At 46.1% G+C, this 10,398-nt stretch overlaps 1 protein-coding gene across 5 annotated transcripts; it reads left to right on the forward strand.

The window, feature by feature from the left end:
- The first annotated feature begins 67 nt into the window (after positions 1-67).
- On the forward strand, positions 68-10,398 carry LOC144158491 (uncharacterized). Of its 5 annotated transcripts, none has more exons than XM_077689404.1 (6): positions 70-576; positions 1,638-1,779; positions 3,006-3,152; positions 3,212-3,274; positions 5,810-5,988; positions 7,169-10,397. In XM_077689404.1, the coding sequence occupies exons 3-6, from the start codon at positions 3,074-3,076 to the stop codon at positions 7,283-7,285; spliced, it is 438 nt and encodes a 145-aa protein (XP_077545530.1). In that variant the 5' UTR covers positions 70-576; positions 1,638-1,779; positions 3,006-3,073; the 3' UTR covers positions 7,286-10,397. The 5 variants fall into 5 exon arrangements, with proteins under 5 accessions (XP_077545529.1, XP_077545530.1, XP_077545528.1 ...); XM_077689401.1 differs by adding an exon at positions 667-870 and having other exon boundaries at positions 71-576; positions 5,810-10,397; XM_077689403.1 differs by lacking the exon at positions 5,810-5,988 and having other exon boundaries at positions 68-576; positions 7,169-10,398.

Genomic DNA, 10,398 nt, shown 5'->3' on the forward strand with positions numbered 1-10,398 from the left:
CGCTGCAAGCGGATGTTTGCGCTATTAGACGGTGTTTTACCGGAGCCGTAATAGCGACGTCTAGCCGTTTTGTTACCACATAGTTTTTCACTAGGAACTGTATTGTTGCAAGTAGAGCCCATAGAGCCGCTAAATAATGTGCTCTAGTTGCCGGTACTATAATAGCAAGTGCATGTGTTTGTTCTGTCACCACAGACTTGACACGATGACGGAAAGCGTGCTGACGTGCGTTCAACAAACCGCGTTCGCTTGGCAATGTCAGTGCGCACAAACTTCGCTCCATGCAGCGCCGCTTTTCCCGCAAGGCGCTCCACGGCCCGCAAGAAAATGACGAGAGGGGCGTCGTACTAGACTGTCTTCCCGCTGTCAGAGTTTTCCAAGTCGTTGCGTCGTCGCCGTACTGGGCGTCGCGTTGTTGTGTACAGTGTTCTGATGCTGGTGCTCAGGCGTGCATATAAGTTGTCTGCGCGAGAAGGCGCATTTTGCTGGTGCCTCACCGCGTGCGGACAGAGCGTTGTGCGTGCCTGCGACAAGGCCCTGGGATCTCGTGGAGCCGCTGCGGCTGCTTGTGAAAAGGTATGTGTGCCTTCGCTCGTGTCCGAGTGCTCGGCAGCCGGCCTTCTTCGGCTGCAGTTGTTTCTGCAGTCGCGGTTGATATCTGTGCAGCCACCCCGGGCGCAAGCGCTGTTCGCGGCCGCTTCTGAGAGCCGACGGCCCCGATTGCGCTCGAGCACTGTTCCGCGGACTGCCGATGTTGGGGGATCATTGAACCTCCTGCGGGCATTCGAAGCCAACGTTCGAAGCTATGGCGTCATTCGGCGCTCGTGAATGTGTCAGCAGATACCGCCGCAAAAGCTGCGCTAGAGTAAAGTAAGCGCCGTGCCTGCATGCCAATGAACGCATGCGAAATTTAGAGTGACTCGCCTAGTCTTCACCAAGCGGAGGTGTTGGGTGAAGCGGCAAGGATGGAAACTGGTAGATTCTTCGCAGTTGTTCAACCCAGACCTCCGTTCGAGTCTGCCTCCGAAATCTAGACGCTGCTGCTTCCATTAGGTTATAGTGTGTTCTATGAGCACTTGCGTAGGTAAGCGGTAGTAGCGCAGAGGCAAGCAGAACGAACATTGGTGGGTGCTGTGCTGAGGCTGGACCAGTGTGACAGGCGTGTAGGCGAAGTTCTTCAGAAACGAAGGATGTACCATCTGGACCTTCAAAAAACCCTGCAGCGGAAAGTTCATCAGTAGTTCTGACTCCGCTTTCTCCTTTTCATTCATAGAAAGTTCTAAGCATTCCCCGTAAGTTCTTCTTTCGCAACTATACAGCTGCCATCTTTAACTCTGGTCGGCGATCGATCAAGGGCTTGCGTAACTTTTGTTGGACTGTCAGGATTTTATGGTGTGCCTGCAAGAGACTTGAAACTTCAGAACATGTGTGGGGTACACAGAACTATGCGGCGTGATATGTTGCAATACTCTCTAGCGCGAAAGGGGCTGACCATACGTGGATAGGCCAAAAGTAGTTTTGCCTTGTAGCGAAGGTATCTCTGGTAGGGTTAACCGCATGCTTCTGAGCAAAGTTGTTGCTGGCACCCTTGACATTGCGTGTGTGCATATTTCTTCTTTTTCTTTTTTTGGTTCCAGATGCTAAAAGCTCGCATCCCACATGCTGTGACATCGTTAAGACCCAATAGCTGTGTTCCTGCAATGTCTGCGTATGGAGCCTACTGCCAGAATGTGTCCTGCAGCCAAAAGACCCAGGCGACCATTGCCACCAGTCCTATAGGTATAGGCCGCCACAATATAAAACGAGCCGAGCGAGCGGTGTGCGAGAACTATCGGTGCGACACTTTCCGGGCTGATGCCTGCTGTCGAGATAGCTCACTACGCATACGGGTCCTTTGCAAGGCAATGCGTATCAATTTTCTGGATTTCAGCCACTGCGCATCGTTTGTATACGAAGTAGTTCCCTACTGCGCATTTCACGGCAGGACGAGCGGGCGGCAGAATTGCAAGTGAACCTGCATACGAGAAAAGGGGGCATTGAAATGCACACTCATGCACAGCTGTTCCTTCTCAATGTTCCCCTTGGGTGTGACTTACTCCAACTCCCACAGCATTTTTCAGTCTAGGTTCGAAATGTCCTCGGAAGTTTTGTGGTTTTGATGTGCAGCCTGAACGACAGCTCGCCCGCGAGCCACCACGGAAACGTTTCTTTTCTCTCCTTTTTTTTTCGCATGCCATTCTACGATTAATGCGTTGCTGCTTCAAAAGCGGCTACCCTGACAATTTTTATCGTTTCATTGCCCATTAGCTGTCGCAAACGTAACCTTTCACAAATTAGCTCCTCGATATATATTTTTCTTCCCAGCTACGACCTCGACACAGCTTAAAGGCGCCTCCCTGAAAAGCTGCGCGATTTCGCCATGCTGCGAGCACAGTGGTGGTGCCACTCAGTCATTTTTCTTTGTCGCACACGGTGTTAAATTGATGAAATGACACGTACCCGATAGAAAATGTCTTGAACACACTCGGTACTTGTCGGGGTCCATTGTTCCCAGCCGGTTGATCCGCGCGAACCACTCTCGACGACGCTTTTCCGACAGGAGCTTCGTCTTCTCGCACTCCGATGTGCACACTTTCGGGACTTTGAAGAAGCCTGGATCATTGCTGTTGCTTTCCATTTTCATCTTTTTGGTTTGCGTACGACTGCTGCAACTGACTATCACACAGTAATCCATTGTTGCACGTAGTAGCAGAATACGCGATCACCATGGGTTCGCCAGAGTGCTCCCGTCAACATTTTTCCCGTGCTCCGCCGACTGACCGAGGACTTCAAAATGGCGAACCCTCCCACACCGCACGTTGCGCGTCAATGAACACCCCGTATAATGTGATCAATCGTCTCTACATTGTCGTCTGCCAGATGTGAAGATGGCAGTGGGCTTACAGCAAGTTTTTTTAGTGTTGTGTGTGTACAAACTTATCTGTAGTTGTGTTGTTTGCTTCCAGAAGGCACAACACCGACAGCCGGTATACTGGGTGCAACATCCTGGACCCACTAGGGCTCCGTTACAGCAATGTCTGTGGTTGCTGCCTCCAGCCGGGTTGTATCCTGTAGCCAAAAGACGCAAGCCACTGTTACTACCAGTGCTAGAGGTACGTCCCCTATTTTATGTGGGAGCCAGTCTGCATTATAGACTGAAATTTCTTTGCAGGTACACAGTGCACTCCGACGTTGCTCATCAGTGCAAGCTCCCAAACCGAAGAGAAATTTCCAGGTTAGAGTTTGTTTTTTCTTTTCATATTAGCATTCCAATTCAGAGTGGAAATACGGCTTAAAAGAAAAAAAATTTGTGTTATAGTTTTTAATCATTTTTTTTTTTCATGTTTCATTCATTGTGGTGTCTGGAAGCTATAAAGGTTTATTTCTGAGGAATATCAGCGGTTCCAAGCATGCCGCTGATATTATGAGGTTGGAAAACAAGATGTGGTAAAAATTCTTAGTGTTCACACGAGCACATGTTGCAACCATTTCAGGGTACTGATTACAAATCCTAAGAGTGATATTTTTACCTAAAAAACAAAAAATATCAGGCTTGCAGATTTGCCTTTGTGTGAACAATTTCCAGGTTCCAAAAAAGGCAACGTTTTCATCTTCATTATTTAGTCTAGCCTGCTCAAAACAAATGAATGAATTTATTGTTACCATGGGAAGGAAAGTCCACTACCAGACGTAATTTGTCTTCGATACCCTGCCGCGGCGGCCGCTTTTTTGATGGAGGCAAAAAGCAAAAAACGCTGTGTGCATGAGATTTGGCGCATGTTAAAGATCCCCAGATGGTCCAAATTCATCCGGAGCCCTCCACTACAGCGCGCCTAGTCGCTTGCGTTGAGTCGGCGCGTTGAAACCTTACAATCAATCAAATAAGTTTTCCAAATCAATTCACGTAGTGTCGTGTCTTTCACGCCAGTGCGGTGAAACCGGTGTTCGAATATTTTTCAAATTTCATTGCCTAAACTTACCTCCTATTACAATTGAGGGCGTGCTAAAATTGTGCAGTTGTGGTAGATTTTATAGAAACTACCTAGTCTATTATTGAGAATGTTAGCAGGTGAGCGGAATACTGAGGCAATTTTATGTGAAGTTACTCAATGCAACTTTCCAATAAAAGTTTGCCTGCACGGAAAAGTTTTGCCATGCAGGGAGAACATTTGTAGAGTATTAGAGAAACAGTGCCTTCCTGCAGTTTACAGGGAACTTGTTATTGGCTTGGTAGAAATATTGTGCACACATTGCTCAAAAAGTGATGTTTGTGCCTCGAAAATTGTAAGAGCACTTAAAGATAGTGGCTAATAAACTAGCAGCTTTAGAGCTGAGTAAACGGACAGCAAAATTTGCCTTGGGAACTTCATTTTGGTTCGGGTGAGAGTTTGAGTGTTGAGGGTTTCTTTGGAAGGGGGCCTGACGTATTATGTACAGGAGCTAAAGGAAGAGGAAGTAGCCAAGATTCCTCACCCACATCATCACCCACACCCCCATAACCTGTGTTGTGGGGGAGCAATCCGTGAGTAACGGCCGAAACTGAAGAAAACATTGGGGACTGTCTTGTGAAGGTGGTTGGAGCACATTAGTCTTGTGCATGTTTTCTAACCATGAGCGTGCCTTAATTAAGGACTACAATGGCAACATTCTGCGAGTTTAGCGGTGACAAAGTGAAAAGTTTTTATTTATTTGCAAGTGCTGCGGGCCCTACACATTCATAAGTAGCACGAAAACGCTTAACGCTCTGCAGAAATACAATAGTTAGAGAAACATTGTTGCACACGGGGTACATTTTGCTTGACCTCACTAAATTTTCAAAAAAAAAATTGCCCTGTATACAATTCACGCAGTCCACCATGAAACAATCCATGCATTGACCATCAATGACTGCAACATTGTTTTATACGTGATTCTTTATTAGCTATGAGAAAGCTAATGTCAAATGTCTTGTTCCTCTTAAAATTCAGTTTGAAGACGACAATTCAGTTGGACATTTCTAGCTGTAGACCTCAGTATAGGTTGATAAAGTACTATAAAAGTACGACTTGACCGTCAACATGGTCAGAACGGAACTATTCAGGCATCTTGCATTTTATGCTGTAAGTTGCACGTCCCTAGGCTACTACTAATGTTAATTTGCTAGAAAGGCTACTACATAGGTTAGAAGGGATGCAGCCAATTTTTGTAGCAGATATTTTTAGGCAATTTACGAAAGTTGTCTTGCATGCCGTTCTGGGCACATCTGCTGTTTTACACTCAACTCGCAAAAGGTATAGAGACACTAATGGTAGACTTGCAACTGCTATCAGTTGAAGTTTTTCTGTTTTGTGCATGAGTTGAACATGTCATCTTAGAAAACTTCTAATATATTTTATTCGACCATGTATTTAAAAAGTTTTCATTTAGTAATATTTAGCATTTTTAGGCATGTGTGTGATGGCTGAATTAGGGCTTACTGTGTTTTGATGGAAATGTAAATACTGGACTTGGAATGTGACCTCTGCAAGTAGGGCCTACTGCCAGACTTTTCTTGGTGCTTCAGTCATTCTTTGTGTTGGGACATTAAATGCTATGTAAATATTTTGGTACCTCGGCCATTCTTGGCTGTGTCTAGTGGTACTCTGTGCATGAATGTTATGCATCTTTTGTAATGTTGTGCATATTCTGGTTTGTTTGGTCATGGAGTTGACATATATCTGGTCTTTATTATTACTGCAGTTTAGTCCAATTGTGTGTCATTTTTTCTACTTCGGAATTTTTGCACTGACAGCAAGAAAATATCGCTTGGAGGGAAGCTGTATTCCTGCCTCTCCTGCCAACCACCAGAGCAATCATGGTGAAGGGTGTGCCACCACAACGCCTCACATCTGCACTGTTTGCAAACAAGCCTACCGTACAAAACGCAGCCTGGCCCTACATATGAGAATTCACTCCGGCAAGGACTCCCACGTGTGTAGCATGAGTATTGAGCAATCTGCATACAGAACTACCCTGGTTAGTCATGAAAGTGTACACTCTGGTGAGAGTTCCTACGTGTGCAGTATCTGTCATTACATCTTTCCTGCTGAGAGGTGTTATGTGTGCAGCACCTGTAATAAGACCTTCACTTCGAGATCCAATCTGGTTGCTCATGAAAGACTGCACTCTGGCGAAAGGCCTTACATGTGTAGGATCTGTAAAAGTGGCTTTAATACTAGTAGCCAACTGGCTTGTCATGAAAAAATACACTCCAATGAAATGCCTTACATGTGTAAAATTTGTCAGAAAAGCTTTAAGAAAAAATACAATCTGGTTGATCATGAAAACTGGCACTGTGGCAAAAGACCTCATGTGTGTAACATCTGCCAGAAGAGCTTTCCTCACAAATCCAGCCTGATTGCTCATGAAAGAGTGCATTCTGGTGAGAGGCCCTATGTATGTAGCATCTGTCAGCAGAGTTTTACTCAAAAATACAGCCTGGTCAAGCATGAAAAAGTGCACTCCGGGAAAAGGCCTTACGTTTGTAGTATTTGCCCGAAGAGTTTTATTGAAAAAAGCAACTTGAGCAGGCATGAAAAAGTGCACTCAGGTGGGAAGTCTTACATGTGCAGATTCTGTCCGTATACTTTTTCTGAAAGGGCCTCCCTGGAAAGGCATGAAATATTGCACCCTCGCAGCATCTCCCAGACCAGCTTTGCTGACAGACCGCCACTTAAGACATATGAGAAAAGGCGTACCACCAAAACACTCACTTCATAACATGTAAAAAATAAACATTGGTAAGTAACTTTGAGAGTGCAGAAACAAAAAGGTTACTCAAATTTTCACTGGCATACATATTGCACTGTGACAGATTGCACAGTGGTGTAAAGTGAAAAGGTTATATGCACTGCAGAAGCATTCCTTGCAAGCATACCTGGGCCATGCATGTGGTGCAACAATGCAAGGGCTTTTTGAATCAGCCAATTTATCATGAGCTACTGCTCTCCACGATGATCACTGTAACAGTGCTATCAGTATAAGTAGTTATGCTACAAAAAATTGACTGACAACAACATTAACAGTTCCTATAAAAGCCCTCTAAGCAGAACCCGTGAAAAAGAATCAAAACTAAGTCAAAATCAAAGCCTTGTTATTCAAACGGCCGCAGACGAAACGGTCCCAGAGCAGCGAGTCGAGCTGCTCCCCGAAGGTGCAGCCGCTCGCCAACCCTCGCAGCGCTGCGACGAAATGCCCGAGCGTCTCTCCGTCTCGGCGGCTCCGGTAATGGAGCGAAACCGCTCCATTAACGTCGACGGAGCCGGGCTGAAGTGCGAGCGCAGCGTGGCGAGCAACTCACCCAGCGACTTGTGCGGCGTGGCCGGCTGGAGCAGGTCGCGCAGGAGAGCGAAAACGCGGGTCCCGCAGCTGGCCAGGAAAATGTCACGCTGTTTTGCCTCGGGTGTGTCGTTCGCCCGGAAAAACACGCCAACTTGTTCCTCGTAGACCGGCCAGGCGGGCCCTTCACCCTCGAACGGCTCGAGCCTCCCGTACAGCAGCATGGCGTAATGGCAGCTGGCTTGAGGGGGCGGTGTCTCGGTGTTCTCGGTGGCGGCGCTCTCGGTGGCTTCGGCTGCTCCACGGGCTTCTTCCCTCGTCGCCAGTGTCACGATTTAACCCCGCGTTCGTGAACCTGGGAGGGTAGGGGTACCCTCCAGCCGAGAGACGACATGCAGCGTGCTGGTGGTGAATGTGACTGACCGCGAGCAGCCGTGCTCAGCGGTGTTTATTGGTCAGCTGCCCACAATGTTGCCCACCGAGCCTGGTGGGGCCACTGAACCTAGCGGCCGACGAATATCAGGGTTTGGGGGCGCCACACACTTGTCACAGCTGCCTGAACCACCTTTCAGGAAAGTCCTGTAAAGAGAAACCTAAACGCTCTGAAAAATTTTAAAGTCGTAAAAAACCTGATTTGTACAACCAGAGCGATTTCCAAAGGATACCCAGTGCTATGATGTCAACTGCAGTGATCATTCATTTATTGTTTTATCTCTGTGATGCACTTCAAAAGTCAGTAACTAGGCAGACATGAAATCCTAATTTTAGGCTTGAGTAGTGTTATGTTATTATATATATATAATGTTAGTGTTATATTGAGTAGTGTTATGTTCGAATACTTGTGATAATATTCAGAGCCTTCAAACCCTGGGCAGATGGAAGCCAGCAAAGCTGCAGGTATGGCAGGTTCTGTTGTCGGGGTTTTGGAATAGTGAATTTCTGCATTTTATCTGTTGGCTCGCACCAGCGTTTCTAGTGAGCATGTTGCTTTTCGTCGAGTGGGATTTGCAGCTGTCAACGAGCTGGAACTTCCCTAGAAAACCGCACTACGTGCTACAGATATCCTGGAGATATAAGCAATCGACATTGTAGTTGTCCAGAAGAAGTACTACTAGGTCAAAGTTACATCTATTCTTTGTTGCTATAACTACAAAAAACCTGTCTATGTGGAAAGATTGTACAATGCACCTGTCATGGTACATTTATAGGCTGCCTATGGGATGTTACCAGTGGTACTATTTATAGACAGTGTAGTGGTACGTATGCAAGGCCTATAGGTATATGTATCCTACATCCTTTTTATGTCTTTGGAGCTCGTTGAATAAGTTCGTTAAATCAGTGTCTACTTTACATTATTATGATGTCGGTGGGAAGGACATGTATGCATTGTAGAGTGCATGAGTACGTTGTAGAGGAATCATGGAGTCACCCACTCAAAACAATGGTGGGTGTAGTGGAATGTGTTGTCTGTATAGTTGTGGGAAGTGCTTGCGTCTTTTTTGCAGCTAGTGCTTTACATGCAATTAGAATGTGAATTAGGGATAGGCCCTCCACACACCTGCTACACAAGGGTGTTGGGGATCCAATGGGCAGATGGGAGTGTGTCGCATGTGTGTAGCCCATATGTAATTTAGCTAGGGCAGTTTTGATGAATCTGTTGTGTGGGCCAATAGTGTATCGCCCGAAATATGGTTTCATTATATGTAACTTGTCTGTCTGTGCACTCCAGTCGGCTTGCCATGTTTTGCGAAGGTGGTGTTTTATGTGTGGCTTGAGATTCGTGTACGGTATTATGTCCATTGTATCTGTAAGGGCACCACCAGTGGCTATTTGATCCACGGTCTCATTCCTCGCAATTCCAGCATGGCCTGGAACCCAGCACATGATTAGTTGAAATTTTGCACATGTACAGACATTATGGCATTAAAAACTAGATTGACAATGTGTTTTTTTCTGGGTCTGTGTGATGACAATGCACGCACAACGCTCAAAAAGTCTGTAAAGATGACGAAATTAGAGATTTAGAGACTTAGGCATCGTGAAAAGGTGTTTCAAAATAAAAGACCGGCATTGCTTCCTAATTAAGCGTTTCCCATAAATGTAGGCCACAATCTCAAACGCTCAGACAGAGCTGCGCATGCGCGCAGTTTACTGAGTGCAGCCAGATGGTGCAGGATGCATTTGAGGCTGTGTACTTCATTGTTCACTTTTTAATCATCCCTGTACACAAAGGCACCTTCTATGCTGCAAACCCAACAATCGCGAGAGATGTTTGGAAGGCATAGTGCGTACACGAGTGGGAAATAAGGTGCGCGAGAGAACGTGGACAAAATGTCCACACACCTAGACCACTCCGGCAAATTAGCATTGAATCAGCAGTAGGAGCAATGAGTGTAGCTGGCAGTGTGCGAGATAAATGTTTGTCAGGTGGTGTTGCCATTCCTGCTGGATATTTCTCGGTCTATATGTCTGTCTCATCAAAATAAAACTCAGTGGTAGTTCAGAACTTTGTCCTGTCTTCTTTTCCTGTTGTCCTCGTCCACGCGCGCTGTTAATACCCTAAAGATGACCTCTCCAACTGTTTCTGTTGTGGCACGTTTCGCAAGAGTTTGAACTTGGGCTGGTTGGCACAGAACATCGTGAGATGGTGGGAGCCAATGGAGCGGAACGGAAACAAAGCGCAAATGTTTACCTATCGCTTTGTCCTGTCTGTAGCCCTGCCACTGTCTTTTGAACGCACGTTTCACACTACACAAGCAACAAAGTACAAAGTATATTCCTTTTCACAGATATACTAGCGAAATAATAAAGCCTGATATTTCGTTCGTAATGTTGTTCAGATGCACAATACTCGTTAGAGAAATACCATGACCAATGTGGCAACTGTCGGCTCGCTGTCACTTTCTTAGCTCTTGCAGACGAATTGAGCTGACAACACAATTCACACAGCTGCACACGGTCTTCATTTATTCACAGTTGTAGCAGTAGGCTTTTCAGTAAAATTCAAGGCTCTCCTCCAGTTAGGCGTTTGAACTGAACTGCATATAACAGGCATGACAGCTG

Source organism: Haemaphysalis longicornis, unplaced genomic scaffold (genome assembly GCF_048455015.1).
Source record: "Haemaphysalis longicornis isolate Haplotype H1 unplaced genomic scaffold, Haemaphysalis longicornis Haplotype H1 scaffold_10, whole genome shotgun sequence".
In the NCBI taxonomy this organism is placed as follows: Eukaryota; Metazoa; Arthropoda; class Arachnida; order Ixodida; family Ixodidae; genus Haemaphysalis; species Haemaphysalis longicornis.